This window comes from Malus domestica, chromosome 13, assembly GCF_042453785.1.
Source record: "Malus domestica chromosome 13, GDT2T_hap1".
NCBI lineage: Eukaryota > Viridiplantae > Streptophyta > Magnoliopsida > Rosales > Rosaceae > Malus > Malus domestica.
This window is the reverse complement of record NC_091673.1, coordinates 17,483,337-17,499,768: the sequence shown is the minus strand read 5'-3', so window position 1 is coordinate 17,499,768 and position 16,432 is coordinate 17,483,337. Positions and strand designations below refer to the sequence as shown.

At 37.7% G+C, this 16,432-nt stretch overlaps 1 protein-coding gene across 2 annotated transcripts; it reads right to left on the bottom strand.

Annotated features, from left to right (window-relative positions):
• Positions 1-7,986: 7,986 nt before the first annotated feature.
• On the bottom strand, positions 7,987-15,525 carry LOC103453242 (uncharacterized). Of its 2 annotated transcripts, XM_070810971.1 has the most exons (12): positions 15,420-15,525; positions 14,705-15,288; positions 13,485-13,749; positions 12,785-12,947; positions 11,893-12,640; positions 11,390-11,795; positions 11,102-11,283; positions 10,302-10,458; positions 9,903-10,130; positions 9,454-9,804; positions 8,875-8,976; positions 7,987-8,477 (listed from the first exon to the last, which is right to left on the bottom strand). In XM_070810971.1, the coding sequence occupies exons 2-12, from the start codon at positions 15,223-15,225 to the stop codon at positions 8,238-8,240; spliced, it is 3,363 nt and encodes a 1,120-aa protein (XP_070667072.1). In that variant the 5' UTR covers positions 15,226-15,288; positions 15,420-15,525; the 3' UTR covers positions 7,987-8,237. The 2 variants fall into 2 exon arrangements, with proteins under 2 accessions (XP_070667072.1, XP_070667071.1); XM_070810970.1 differs by having other exon boundaries at positions 14,705-15,471.
• Between the last annotated feature and the right edge of the window lie 907 nt (positions 15,526-16,432).

Here is a 16,432-nt window from a genome sequence, read left to right as displayed (position 1 = left end):
AATCTAGTGAATCGTCTAATCTAATTCAATACAAGAAAAATGAAAGCTTTGCTAGGGTATAAATCCAAAAGTTCTTGTTCCATGTGAAAGTCTTGCTAGCTATCACATTGAACAAGAGCTCTTGAGAAGAAAAAAAAAATGAAAGAAAAAATGAATAACTTGCAATCATTCTTAACATCATGTTCATTCCTTGATTATTCATTGCCATACACAAAGCACAACAATTCCACTCGATAGATGCAATGTTAAAATTTCTTTAGATCTCCTTCACCATCTACCTCCACTTTTCTTATTTTCTCATTTCTCCCATATAATTTCTCTATAAGGTAAGCACAATATATAAAATCTAAAAATTATAAATGAAATTGTTATCAAACAATCTAACAAAACCGTGATCTCATTTTACAAAAGAGGCAGGTGGTAGAAGTGATTTAGTCTACCCTAGCTTGATCATAAGCAACTCCTACCTACCCATTTGATGAGGTTGATCTGAGAATGTGCTAAAAGACTAAATATATGAGTTTTACCACTAATGGTAAAACTTATTCTGCTGTACTTTGAACAGTATATGCCAATATGAGGAACCAAATGTGGTCCAGTGTCACTCCCAACTTTGCCCAGAAAGTGACCTAATTTCGTCACTTTCACTAGTTTGTAAACCACTGGCACTGTAATTACCCTGCCCCAAAGAAGAAAAATCACTTCTTACACATACTCTTACCTACGAATGGAAAAAGCAGACCTTTCACTTTTTCTTACTACCTTAAAATGGAGTAGGATTCTCATCCCTCCAAGTCCTCCTCCCCTCCAACCCCCTCTTATTTGAATGATTACGATTAAGTCACGTTAACATCTAGTGTTGACTTCTTTACAGAGAGAGAAAAAGAGGAAAGTGAGAAAGAAGGGGACTGTGAAAGAGGATATTTAGAGCGGAGAGAATCCTACTCCCCTTAAAATGCATGCAATGTGGTTGACATTAGTTTGTGTACAATTGGCATATTAGGGTTTAGACCTTAAACCCTAAACCCTATATATAGTGTTCCTGAAAACTGGTACTCTTTTCTTTAAATCTTGGATTGAAATAATTAATTTTCCAAGCATAAGTACAGAGGGATCCTTCCAAACATTAGTAGGACACACAGAACAAGTCAAAATTACACGCGTGTTAAGATGGATGCTCAAGCTTATGGGTGCTCACTCACTGCTCACATGCCCTCCTACTCCGAAAGGTTGCCTGACAAGAACGACCCTTCCACTGAGTAAGACAACGAGAAGTAGGATGGAATCAAAATATTGGGGTCTCGTATTTTTTAACAAGATCTCTATGAATGACGTGGTCTAGACTCTTATGCATAAGTTTTCTTCCTACTATAACCTAACGAGATACCATATATAGATGAAACTAAAACTAAGGCTCATACTTTTGAATTAGTTGTTTTACGAATAATGTACTCAATAAACCTTGTTCATTTCTCCCTATTACCACTGGTGTATAGAGAGAGAGAGAGAGAGAGAGAGAGAGAGAGAGAGAGAGATGGGTTTACAATTTCCTTTGGGGTGTGTTCCCTAAGACTGAAGGCCTGGATCATTAAGAACTCTGGTCCCAACTGTAGGATGGCAGAGTTGTAAGATAACTAGATGGCAGTGGGCTAGAAATACTAGATCATTAGAGTGGTCCTCTCCCATTGTAAATTAGCAGCTCTGCTCAGCTGATCTCAGATGAGCTGTGTGCTGCAAAGGAGGCAATTGCATTTTTGAATCTGGAATGGTTGTTATCCGAAACCTAACTAGAAGACAGTGCAAATGAGAGATAAAGCAGCAGAAAGTTGCAGCAGCCCAGCCCATAAAACATTATTAAACTAATAAGTGGCATTATTTCAAATGCTCAAAAGCCGAAGGATATTACACATCACATGCATTGCTAGGTCGTATCCATAGAGAATTGATTAAACAATGTGTATAAGGGCTGGTTTGGTATTGTTGTGCTTTGAAAAAAAACTGTTTCTGCTATGTTGTGAGAATAAACTCATTTTTGTTGCTTCACGTTTTCAGTTTTTTTTTCATCCAAAACTGTGAAAATAAGTTGTTTTTAAGTGTTTACCAAACACCTTTTTAAGCTCAGTTTTTTTTTATACCCACTTTTTATAAAAGCACATTAATACCAAACCAGTACTAAGCTATATAAGGATCGTTTTTTTAGCAAGGTACAAAAAATGCATCATCAAATATTCAAGGAGTTTTAGTCCCGATTAGCAAAGAAGTAGAAAAGCTTTCGAGAAGTAGAAAAGCTTTCGAGTTATGAAGTGGGGATAGAACCAATGTGTTTGGGAAGTACAGTGATAAAAAGGAGATTAATTGGCTCTTTATCCGCATCACAGATGTATGACATTTGCCAATTATGAGTTGGGCGCTTTAACCATTCAGCCATGGATGCTTAGCAGGGATCCTCGTATATGGTGAATAATCAAATTCCAATTGAAATGAAATATTTAGGATAAATCAATGCATTCTAGGACTCAATGAAAGGACATCAATTCAAATTCTGGATTTTCAAATTGAGAGAGATCCAGAATTCTCGCTATTTCTTATATTCATGGACCAAATTCAATTCAGTGGCTTTTTTATTCACATTTTTTCCATCAAGAACGTTTTCTAAAACTCTTGGACTCCCGAATTTGGAGTAGGATTTTTTTATAGATGTATGACATTGCAATTAAATTACAACTTTGTGTATGAAATTTTAAAGTTTTGATAATGTTTTTGAAGTTGCAATTTCACCCAAACTTAAGGGTGTAAACTATAATTTACACTAAAATAAAAATTAAAAACAAAAACCTTAATTTCAAAGTGCGATTAGGGTTTCCTAGTGCGCAACCTGATTTCATGTGCCTTGAAAGAGTTGTGAGGATTGTGGGCATGCTATTTAGAGCGAAGCAAGCAATGCGAAAACCCTATAACACCAGCCTATCGTATGAATGATTAATGGCTGAGAAAAACCAGTCGTACATGTTAGAATTTGTAGCTAAATTCTCAGTTATGAGAGCAGAAAATAAAAGAACAAAAGTGGAAGAACAAAATCTGGAAAATTCTTCACTTAGAGAATGTTACTCTAGTGATGCTTCATTGATCATTCATGTTGAGCTTGTGAGCTCACAACAGTACAAGCATATTACCAATAGAGGAGAGAGAGCTATACATATCAATCAATCACAGCCTTCCATTTAATCTAGTCTATGAGCTAATTACATCTTTCATTCTTCTAGCTTATGAGCTATTTAACCAACACTCTCCAACAATATTACACCTTGAAATTCACTATAAATCAATGAACACATTTATATTTCAACACTCCCCTTTAAATGGTGCACTAATTTCACTCTATGCATACTTCTCAAATAGTTGAACCTTTCCCTTGACAGAGACTTGGTAAAGATGTCAGCTACTTGTTCACTTGTAAGATAGTACTTTAGGTCAATCTTTCCTTGATGCAGTGCATCCTTGATAAAATGGTACCTTCTATCAATGTGCTTTGTTCTTTGATGGAAACAGGGTTTTTGATTATTGCAATCGCAGATGTATTGTCACACCATCTGTTTGCATTTCACCAAAGTCTTCCAAAAAAAATCGAAGCCAAATAGCCTGAGTGGTTGCCTTTGATGCACTGATATATTCAACTTCTGTTGTGGATAGTACAACACAGTTTTGTTTCACCGAGGCCCAAGAGAATATTCCACTCCCAAATGATAAAGCATAACTTGATGTGCTTCTCATGTTATCTTCTGAACCACTCCAATCACTGTCACAATACCCTATTAGGACTGCTCATTTCCCTTTTTCATACTATAAACCATACTCCAGTGTTCCCTGCACATATCTTACAACTCTTCTTGCAGCACCAAGATGTTTGTTGGAAGGAAAGTGCATGAACCTTGCCAACAAACTAGTTGCATACATCAAATCCGGCCTAGTTGCTGTGAGATACATCAAACTTCCAACAATTTTCCTGTACTTTGATTCATTTGCAAGTCCACTTCCATCCTCTTTTCTCAACTTTTCATTTGGAACCAATGGAGTGCTCACTGTTTTGCAATCCTATAGTCCAAACTTGCTCAGCAAGGAAGCTGTATACTTCTTTTGGTGAATAAATATGTTGGTATCAATCTGCATTATTCCCATTCCCCCAAAATGGTGCAACAAACAAAGATCAGACAGCTCATACATAGTCCCTATATCTTCTTTGAACTTTTGAATCATATTCCTGTGTAGATTATGTCATCTACATAAATGGAGACAATGATGATTCCTTCATTTGCACTATACTTTGTATAGAATGTTGCTTCACTTGAGCTTTTCTGAAATCTACACTCTGTGAAGTATGAATCAATCTCCCCATACCAAGCTCTGAGAGCTTATTTTAAGCCATAAAGAGCCTTATGTAGTTTGTAGACTTTATCCTCATTCCCTTCAACGACATAGCCTTCTGGTTGCTTTACGTATACTTCTTCCTCTAGTTGCTCTACATATACTTCTTCCTGCAATATGCCATTTAAAAAGGTTGATTTGACATCCAATTGAAACAATTTCCAGCTTTTCTGAGCAATAAGAGCAATGGGAGTTCTAATGGTGTCAAGCCTAGCAACCGATGCAATAGTCTCATTGTAATTGATTCCAGGCTTTTGAGCATATCTCTCAACCACCAATCTGGCTTTGTTTTTTGACATTGATCCATCATGATTCGGTTTAGTTTTATACACCCACCTTACTCCAATGATAGGCATATCTGATGACCTATTCATTAACTGCCATGTATTGTTTTTCTCAATCATGCTCAGCTCATCTTCCATTGCTTTATTCCATGACACATCAATTGCTACTTCAGTATAGCTTTCAGGTTCCACAATGCACAAGTTACAGTGCTTATAAACTTCACTCACTTTCTTCCACTTTAAAGGTGTTATATCATAAGTTTCAGATTTTAGAATGCCAAATTGAGTGCTACTTGATGGTTGCTGAGACAAGGGAACACTCACAGTACCATTCTCTGTTGATTCTTCACTTTCTGAGTTAAATAGTGGAATCCTGACATTTGTGACTGTGCTAGTCTCCCAATTCCATTTCTCTCTTCATTGAAAATCACATCTCTAGAAACAATGATGTGTCATGTGCTAGGATTATAAATCATGTACCCCTTTTCACATGTATCATAACCTACAAATATGCCTCTTGTGCTTGTAGTTGTAGTTTGTGTCTCATGTGACTTGGTATCGGTGAATAGCATACTAAACCAAATATTTTCAAGTGTTTTACTCCTAGCTGTCTTCCACTAAAAGTCTCAAATGGAGTAATGACATCTAGAGCTTTTGTGGGACACCTATTCAGTAAGTACACAAAGGATTCTTCGCTCAGAGAATGTTACTCTGGTGATGCTTCATTGATCATTCACGCTGAGCATATGAGCTCACAACAATTGTTTACCAAAATTGCCATGCATCTTTCTTAGTATTACTAGTGGTACAGATGGAGATGGTGGTGATCAAAATCAGGATGGATTTCATTTCTTTGGCCTTGAAGGAGAAGGCAAGTTTTTCAACTCGAAGAAGAAAGACATACCTAGGAGCTAGGGCATGATTTTTGCCTCAGATCATCTCATTGACATATATCTCCTTTTCTTAAATAAGCATGTAGATTGGCTTACGCTCGTAAACCCCTTCTCGGAAAATCAACTCCAACTCACGCTCTTGAATACTGTTCCAGATATTTTATCCCCTAATGACAAGAGGTATTTGTGGTTTGGAATGAAGTTAGGATTGCAGCTTTAGTTGATTGAATGCACCCAAACAACTATTTGGCGGTCGTGGTTTACAAAGTTCTATCCCGAGGATCGACATGCTTATCTTCCAACACCAATAATATGATAGACTATTGGTTATGTATAGCACACACGTCTTGTTATGACCAATAATTATTCTTTTATGCCTTCGCAATGATTTCAGTGTTGAAATCTGGGATATCCCTAATTCCGCAATTCCCATAAAAAAAAGGTTGGAATTCCGAGCTGATGCATCTGTGTTACCTTAAGGCTGTTGGCCTTTCATCCAACGTTACGTGTACATATCAAGACACTAAGAGATGTATTTCTCGTTGTTAAGTTTGTCCGTGATGATTGTGTTTGGGTTAATATTTAACTTTGGGCTTAGATGAAAGAAAGCCCAAAAGATTTCAATAAGAAGAGTTTTGCCCGAAGCCCAACACCAAGCCCAGATGTCCACTTCAAGACAACTTGATGACTCTCCATTAAATGCAAAGATTGGGTGTTTACAAAGGAAGTGACAACCGATGGAAATCCACCAACTCTCGGCCCAAAAGCACTTTATGGTGGCATAACATGTAAATACGAAGGGTTCCCTACCCTCCAAATTGCTTTCGGGCAAGAACAGAAACATCACAAATCAAGTTAACTCATCTACAAAAAGGGGATGAGGGCCCAAAGACAAGAACACTCAACCAATCAAACAAACATACATACAACTTGACTCTCAGCCAAGCAAATACCCAGAAAGTCGTGCTTTGTCCAGTCTCTGCACCCTTTTAGCCTTAGATTTCCTTAGAAAGACATCTTTTGTCAATGTAAAAGTTCTGCTACCTTTTTCCTAAATGTTGTAGTATCGATCTCTCGTGTATAAACTCTTTTCTAGTCGTCCCCTTTAGTATTTCAATCCTTTGTAAACTGCAAAGAGAAGAGACTGCAAGACGTTTAACCTTGCCTGACAAGGTGAAATCTTGCTCGACTCTCATTGTTTTTGTCTTTCAATTAACAGATCTGGTGTTATAATGTATTCCCTAGTTTATATTCAAGTTATTTCCAGTCCTTTGATGACTCAAAGCCCCATCAGTTCTTAGATCTGGTTCACTTAATGGTTTTATAAAGATTGGAATGAATTAAACTGATGACTTGATCAGATCTGGACCTTCACCCCTCGAGCATACAAGATAACTAAAAGTCCTTGATCTCAAGGCATAGAAAGGAACTTAATGTAGACTTAACCCATCTACAACAATCCTTTGATAAACAAGAAGTCAGAAATAACTTGAGGCGCAAATAATCGACTTAAAACACACTTGTTCTACATCTGCCATATAGAGATGGCAGTGGCATACCTAAGCACCTAGTTGGTTTTGATTGTGAGCATCAAGGCCTACACCTAAGGCCTCACAAAGGCACCTTTCAGGACTAACTTTTTTCTCCTCTTGCAGTATTGTGACAAGCAGAAGCCCGACAATCAACCAAAGTGCCAACTCCTCGAGGAGCTATGTGCTCGAGCCAGGAACGCCCACCAACCAGATTTCCTGCCCGAACAGACTGTTACTGCGAAATTCGTCTGGTGGTATTGGCGGTAGCTACAGATGGATTGATGTCGATTCAATTGGCGATCATGTTCATGCATTGGTTTTGGGTGCGAACCAGTCCATAATAATCTCAGCAAAGGATGATGCTTCACAGTTTGCTCATGACGTCAACATACTTTATTTCTCCCAGTCTCGTCTCTAGCAACTAGGCCTATGTGTGTTTGATTTGAGAGAAGAAGGAAGGGAGATGCTCTCTCATTTTATTTATGTTACTATTATTTGGATGCCTTTTAAGAAGCTTCGAGCCGGTTTGGGAGTGTGATGAGACATAGGATAAGTGATTTTAAAGTGCTTTTGCAAAATCACTCGTCAAGGGGGCATATAGCTTTTCAAAGTGCTTTTTCAACAGAAATTGTAATTTGTTATAAAATATTTGGTAGACTTGTAACAAGGCTTAAATTAGAAGTCCTTTCCGAATCAGGATCCGAATCACCACACGAAGGACCAACAAGCTTTCTCAGATACCGTAAGATGATGAGAACCTACCGCTAACTAGTTGCAGATTAGCCAGAGCAACTGAATTCCTAACGCGCACATTATGTACATTGATGCGAGCAGCCAAACACCAAACTCAAAATGTATCAAAAATTGGAGGCTTTAATGAGTTCCTGTTCAACTTACAGTCTGGAAACAATACACTGATAACTAAGCGTCGTAAATAACTACCGAGAAAATTACACATCTTAACTAAATTACAAACCCTACTCTTACAGCCGACTACAATGATTCCAGGGCAATCCCAAACATTTTAGGCCCAAAAGTAATCAATATTATAGGAATACATCATTGGGACATAGATTATTACCACTCAACAGTTCAACCTAGGATTTCTAAGTTTCCGAGTTTGTAAGAGTTTTGCTGTGTTCCAGTATCAATTCGTAGAGGTTGTCAGCCGTTGGACGATTCTCCGGATTCTCCTCCGTACATTGGTAGAACAAGTCAACAAGAAATCTCAGTGTGTCTAAGTCAGCCTCTGTTCCCTCAAGTTCCGCGCCTGCTTGAGTCATTACTGGCTCATTCAACGACCGAAACGCCTCCAGGTCATCTGTTAACTTTGGTCGTTTTCCCCTCTGCACACACCAAACAAGCAGATTACTTCTGAGGTTACAAAACATTCAAACTACAATTTCATTAAAAGATAAGACAGAGGCAACCTAAAACAATTAGCTAACATACTCTACGTGCATGTTGAGTCTTAATGACAAAACCAACTTAGGCTATGGAATAATGAAGTGATATCATATGAGAATAACATATTCACTTCCTCACTTCACTGACAGGATATTTCCAAATTCGGTTTCAACAAACAACAATTAGTGATGTATTCCACGCATACAATATATGCCTCACCGAAAGTATGGACACCTCAAAATCTTACAAAATAATCCCACTATTCAGTCATATTTCACATTCTCTAACAATCATACAAAATTCTTCATACGAATAAAGATAAAACAAGAGGAGTACCGTCAGAAGTTCATGAATCTCCAATTCAGGTACTCCGAAGTACGGAATTTGCAGAGTCAACATTTCCAACAGCAAGCACCCAAACGACCAGATATCAATTTCCTGTTACCAAAAGGGAAACAAACTTACCAACACAAAAAAAAAAAAAAAAAAAAAAAAAAAAAAAAAAAAAAGCGACACAAATTTAAGATAGAAGAAATATTGAGGTTGGAACCCTTTGGAACTATCTCGAACTCCAATGGGAATGTATGTTTTTACATAGATGGATTTCTCGCAGTGCTATTTGTGGTTGTCCTAGCCATGATAACACTCATTGTCCTAGCTTAATACAATTGCTTGTCAACAAAAGATATGCTCGATTATATTAACTGGATGCTATATTTCAAAAGAAAACTTGTCTATATTTCAAAAGAAAACTTGTCTATAACCTAATGAACAAAGTAAATGAACATTTGTACGCCTATTATAGCATTCTGTGCACAAACAGTTAACTACCAAACAGATGGAAAAGAGATATAGCGCAGAAAATATATCAGGGATCAACAGATATGTGACAAACTGACCGGATGAAAAACTTACCAATCCATATATATTTCGTTCATGCACTGCTCGCAAAACCTCTGGGGCCATCCAGCGAGGTGTTCCAGCACAAACATTAGTAGGAGGTATTCCTATGTGGGCGATGCAGCATGTATGCAAGTAAGATCGAAGGGGAACTGCCCTATCAAAATCACAGAGCTTCACAACATGTGTTCCATCAGCTCTCTTCCTATCCAGATCAATCAAAATGTTTGCACTTTTTACATCCCGGTGAATAATGTGCTTTGAATGCAGCTCCACCAATGCACATGCAACATTTTTAGCGATGCACAAAGCTAACTCCACTGGAAGATGCTTCTCACCAGCTTTTGATAGCTTTTCCATATAATTCTGTCAGATGATGGAGATGAAAATTAAAAAATAAAAATAAAATAAAACCAACCAAGCAAAATGAAACCTGAAACTTTACAATCTATAGTTAAATTCACCTGTAAGGAACCCCCTTTTATGTCCTCCATCCAAATTATAGACTGCAATATACGATGCTCAGGACTACCATCCCCAGAAGGAACCCACTTGGAAGATATCTGATGTCCATACATTTCCACTATGCAAGGGTGTTTCAAAGCACCTAAAATCCTTATTTCCCCTAAACAGTTGTAGTCAAAGTTCCTAATTTCATCCGTTGAATTTCCATATACCACGGAAGTACGCATCTGCAGCATCCACAAGCAAACAAAAGGAAGATTTAGATCATTAATTGTAGTAACAAGCCTAGGAACTTTCAGACCTATCAAATAATTGCCAGCACAGCCAAACTACTAAAGGCCTGAAAATAACTCCAAAGTTTTCCAGCCTGATAACCGATTGAACTTCAAGAAACACACCTTTCCTGCTGCCTCATTTGATCCATATTTGTGCCGGACAAGAGAAGTAACGGAGTTTTTTAGAGTTTCATCACAAGAGGGCATAGAAGGGAAGGAGGTAGGAGCAGGGCTGCTTCGAATTGGAAGATAAACTTTGGTCCGGCTGAGAGGAATATACCTGCCATCACAAAGTGAAGATACACACAAAGTCTCAGCAATAAATATCCTGTAATGCCATGTTTTTGGTATGTAATAAAATATATATTCAAAAATCACAATATGTTTATTAGCCAACAAGCAGGCAATATGTGTACAGCAGTTCAAAAATCAAACCAAAAGAAATATCTAAACTAAAATTTGAGATATGAAGGTCCTACAAAAGGAAAAAATAGTAACAAGATACTGTCACAAATGAAGTACAAAACAATTACTGCCAAATCCTAATCACTGCATCTAAATGCAACATTGATACAATGATTCTCCACTCAAAATAGACACATTCTGAACGTAGGCAAATTGATAATCAAACCATAAGTGACATCACAGATCATGGAACAACAGAAAAGGAGGGGATAAGATGAACCATAAGCCATAATGCAGACGTGTACTTTATAAAAGTTATATGAACAGGCATCACGCAACAATTCCTAGCAATTTACAGGGTTACCAAGCGTTTCATGCTAAACCTACAAAAACAAAATTAAATGGCATTGCAATACAGTGAGCCAGAACACGGATAAGCTCTAAAAAAAACATTTTCCTGTATCCAGAGCATCTTCAATAGTGAAGAATTACCGAGATCATTTACATGATATACTGACCTGCAATAATATTCAGGATCAGTCTCCACTCTTATATCACGCGGACGACATGCATCCACCACCATTCGAATCTCTAAGGCACCTCTCTTGATTGATACAATATTCCACGCATGTGGCATGAAATCCATGTAACCCCTAACAAGCTCACAAGGTACCCGAGGCTCCACCCAATCACATAGATACTACAGAGAAATTAAGTTTCATCATATTAGGATACCTAATTAAAACCTATTGCAAATTAACAGACATCAGTACAAATAATAAATGATAAATTTAATACAGAATCACCTTCAATAGCAATGCTCTATGCCGACACACACCAAACTGCAAGGTTCCAATGGGAACTACGATGGATTTTCGTCGTGCTTTAATAGAACGAAGGGATTTCTCACAGAGATCAGAAAAAACGATATCTTCAACATTCTTTAAAACTGGTTTAGAGGACAAACTAATAAAGCCCTTGTTTCCAGTTGGGCAGGTGCAAACAAAAGGCTTCCTGTAGTCTGAAAGAGGATTAGCTTTTCGTGCCCATTCAACAAGAGCACTCCTATCACTTCCCCCAAAGTGATCTGATACAAACAGAGCAAGCAATGATGCAATCTGCAGCATATCAGCCTTATTTCCATCTGTATTTAAACGATTCACCAATTCTTGGGCAGAACATAAAATAACATCCAACTCTTTATCCCATTGCCTGAAGATAAATTAAACAACACAACCATTATCAGTTAAAAACCATGAGGAGGACAGCAAATACGCATGAACATAAAAGACTTGCATAAAATTACAACCTGTCCACAAGAATGACTTCACGTGAGTCAAGGTGGAATTTTTCCTCATAAAGTTCTAGTGGCATGAATGGCCTGTCACGCCCTGCATCATAAAAGCCATCAGAAAGATGGTCCTCAGTGCTGCAAACCGAGAAGTCATTATATTTCCGAGACAAGTTTGAACTATCAGGACAGTATCTAGGATGTTTGGGCCGTCTCGGATTATCAAGGTTCCCATCAGGGTGCCTTTTGGGTTGACAAATACTTTTTGATGTATCTGAAGATGAACCTTCATCTTCCTCACCATAAACCTGTTGATTGGAGGCCGACGATGCATCAAACTCACAACAATCCTTTTCATCACTTTCATCTACTGTGCTAGAGTCTGGACTCACAGATGAGCAATTTCCTACAAAACGCTCCTTTGAGCTCACATCATGGCACACAATATTTTCACTTTGCACTTCCCTAGATAGTACATCTTGATCACCATAATCGTCCAGATTGATAATGTCTGATGCACCTTCAGGATAAGATTCAGAAGCAAGAAGATCTTGGTTGCCAGGTTTGCTTTCTTCATCTTCCTGCACGTGTAACCGCTTGGAAGGATCAAGACCTTTCAACTTTCTACTGTTGTTTAAGCGTTCTTGACGAGCTCTCTGCTGCAAACTGTACCCTTGCTTCCTCCACCTACCTGACCTCCGAGTTGCACAGCACCTACTGTTCGTTGAATGTGCGAAAATTAAACTTGCTGAGCTATGATGAAAGCCTGTACAAACATTCAGAGTATGATACAAATCACATACCAATATATATATATATATATATATATAATAGAGAGAATCAAGGAGAGAGCGTTGACTAACTAAAACTGAAGACCAAATAAAGTACATGTGTAATTCCACAGCCTTACCTCTGCGAAATAGACTTTCATTATTGTTCCCAAGGGGGGTTTCATATACTTCCATTTCTACAGAGGAACTGGTAGAATCATCACCGAGTGTGTCCTTCCCATTTCCTTCTAAATTGCAGCATATCCATGAGGGTATTTGACAGAAAGTGAGAAGCTTGTTGAACTGAACCATAAGAGAGTATGAAATAAACCACGTTAGATTTTCATATCAGATATCACATAAAACAACAACTAAAGAACGTTTATTCTAAAAGGAAGTTGAAACTACATATACAATTCAGAATAAAAGAAACCAAAAACCTAATTAACAAATAGGTGCATGTGGTCATCTTTCTCTTCTACAAGCAAACCACATGATTTTGCAAGTGAACTTATACACTGTTTGCAGAAGTCAAAACAAAATGAATTAAAAAAGTATGCGCACCATGGTTGTAAGAAACATGATAGCCTAAAACCTGTCCAAAGATAGTTTAAGTGGTTCGGCACAAAAAGAATAAGCACAAAGCCATCATGAAGAAAGTAGCAGTAGAATATGAATTTCAGTAAGTTATTGAGGATAAGTTCAGAAATGAAATAAAATCTTGATCCAATGAATTAAACTTTGGAATGTCATTATTGTAAATTATAGATATAAGAATACAAGCACTGAAAAAGGAATACTTGACTACAATAATCCTAGTTTGCGATTGTATGTAAGTACCTGAAGATTTAAAATCTGGAGGTTGTGCATCAAGTCAAGTTCAAGATATCCTAGTGATGTCAATCTATTATTGGACAGGTCCATTGTCTCCAACCTCTGCAAAGAGGACAAAGTCGAAGGCAATTCCACCAATTTATTATTAGCAACTTTTAATGATATCAAGGCATTTAAATTACTGATCTCAGCAGGCAAACTTTTTATCTTGTTGAATGAAAGATCTAGATATTCCAAAGTGTTTAAGCAGCCAATTTCTGGAGGGAGGTATCTGCAGTAAACAAGCCATAAAGTGGAAAAGTTAAAGTCGGTAACTATTTTTACATTCTATGGAAATGAAGAAACCATTAATTATGATGTAATAGAGGCCTAATTGCCCAAATACATGAAAATTGCTAACAACATTAATGATAATAAAAACCAGAATTTCACTCAATAGCTAACCAAATAGAGGTAATTAACAAGATTACCAGATCCTTAAATTCAAGACCACAAACAAAACTCCCATCAGTGTTTTATCCGAAAGATCTACTATTAAATAAGAATTTTTCTCAAATGATCCCTAATTACCTTTGACACATTTCATACTTCTTTTGCTCAAGGCCCATAAAAATACCATAAATACAACAAATAATCTTGAGGATACCATGTTACCAGTACATTAAACTTGCATAGCAACACCTGTACTACATTTTAGATGTGCATCGTTCTTTCCCTAATATTAAGCTCTCAACGTAAATGCTCGTTAGTTTTGATTTCTCTTCTTGATGTTACTTTAGTGTTTGTTAGCAATTGCATATCAACAAGTTCATAGAAAAAGAATCGCAGAATGTTGGAACATTGATCACATACAAAGTTGAAAACTTTATATAATCTCTTAAGAGAAAGACACGAAAGGTCTAGGGGTAAAAACCCAAGTAATTAATGAAGTCATCTACTTCTTCATCCAGCCTATGATCCTCGAACCTCGACCATCACTCCTTCCGAACGCATTCAAGCTCACTCACTAGCTAAAGCACACAAATGCTGAAACCAATTAGGAGATCAACTTCATGAGGGCTCATCTTATACTAGGCAAAACCGCTCGAAAGTACAAAATTTGATAATATATGACCAATATCACTGCCTATGCAGTCTACATCACTAAAAAAACTCGAATCAAAAGCATTCCAATGAAAAACACAGCAATCAGCGTTGTCTTTAAGCAGGAAAAAAAAATTGCTTACCTTATAGAGAAGTGACAAACAGAGAGCTTGGTGAGGCTCTTGAGCCGAGCAATCTCGCTCAATATCTGAAACCCCGAAGGCCTCGGCGGCACTTTGGAAAGCTCAAGCTCCTTCAAGCCACTCAATTTATCCAACGGCAACCCACCAAACTCCGGCGACGACATCCTCACTTGCAAGCATTCCAAGCTCTCAAACTCCATCGCCGCGGACGGCGAAAATAAATTAATCTCATTCCCAAAGAACTTCAGCGTTCTCAGCCGCTTGTGAGAGGTAATCGACTTCGGCAATAAATTAAACACGTTTTTATACAAATACAAAGCCCCGGCATCCTCAGAATTCTCCCTGATCGAAAAGTCCAAGCTTTTGCCGGAAATATCGACAACCCTCGAGTCGTCGTCATCGCCGTCGGCAGCGGCTCCGCCGTCTTCCTCTTTGACAGTCGGATTGGAGGCTTCAGCTTCTGATTGCTCTGGTTCCTTAGGGTTTTCGGGGGCAGCTTCGTCAGAATTGAGGACTTGCATTGAAAATTGGAGCCGCAATTCGGGAGAAAAACCCGAATTTCTGAAGCGGGCAGGCTGAGAGATCTGTTTGGGAGGCGAGAAAATATAGGATTAATGGCATTGGACGAAAAATATGAATGAGAGGGGAAAATCGAAAGAGGAGCGGGGAAGTAGACCGACCGCTCCTTTGTGAATAATTTAGAGAGAGAAAAAACCTAGTTAGTCCTCCACTGTAGTTTCCACGAAGCAAACGGACGTTTTGCGTCGGGCGCACTGTTATATATAGTTATATTATTATACAAATACCTACCTGAATTATTGTTTGAACGACGTGTCTAAAATCCAGGGACCCTACTGGGATTTTCTTTCTTTCTATGAAATTTTTTAGAATTGACGTATTTTTGAAATTGACCCAACTTCTCGTTTGGCTTTCTCAATTTTAAAATCGACCAATTTCGTCTATAATATTTACTACTCCATATCAATTTGATCATTTCGTTAGAATTATATTAATTACCTGGTGTTTTGATACAGCATATATATGGATCTATAATATTCTAAATATCATAAACCTAAATGAATAAATAGACAAACAAAAGAAAAAATAGAAAACGAAGGAGTCGACAACACATGAAAATTTCAGTGGCTTCGAATGTATCTCTGAAAAGCAAATACAAGACGACGACCAACGACTCGGTGGAGTGCTCGATGGCTCACTCCATAAAGGAGTTTAGCATGTGGAAGGCCAAGGTTGTCACCCACTACAGCTTCATTCATCTAATCCTTCTATTTGGACCCAAATTAACAGTTTTGACTCGAGAGAGATCATGGGCTTGACCCAAGGAACAAGGAATATTTGTAGACATCGAAATTTCGGTAAAATAAATGTTGATCAAAAATTAAAATTTCAATGTTTATGTGTCACATAAATTTTACACATAGCATGTGACTAAACGAAAAATCAAAATAAATTGGAAAAGTCATCAAACAGGACACGTGTCAACACCTGGCAGAGATGATTTATTCCATCTAATTATTTAAATCCAAAAAATCAAGTTTTGGAATTCTATAAATAGAAGGCCAAGGCATTCATTTGAAGGACACCAATTCATAACCAATTTACTTCATACCACAACCTTGAAGCTTTGAAACTCAAAAGCTCCCAAGCAAATCCCGAAGGATCAAGAGAGCTCTCTTCGTTCTTCGTCAAATCCTCATTCAAGATCAA

Bases quoted from the DNA above. Each gene is read 5' to 3' on its own strand.
- LOC103453242 (XM_070810971.1), bottom strand. From the start codon at position 15,225: ATGCAAGTCCTCAATTCTGACGAAGCTGCCCCCGAAAACCCTAAGGAA. The intron at 12,948-13,484 runs GTACTTACATAC...CTTATGGTTCAG, and splicing joins TCCAGATTTTAAATCTTCAG to TTCAACAAGCTTCTCACTTT. The intron at 10,131-10,301 runs GTGTGTTTCTTG...TGGATGCTGCAG, and splicing joins CAAATGAGGCAGCAGGAAAG to ATGCGTACTTCCGTGGTATA.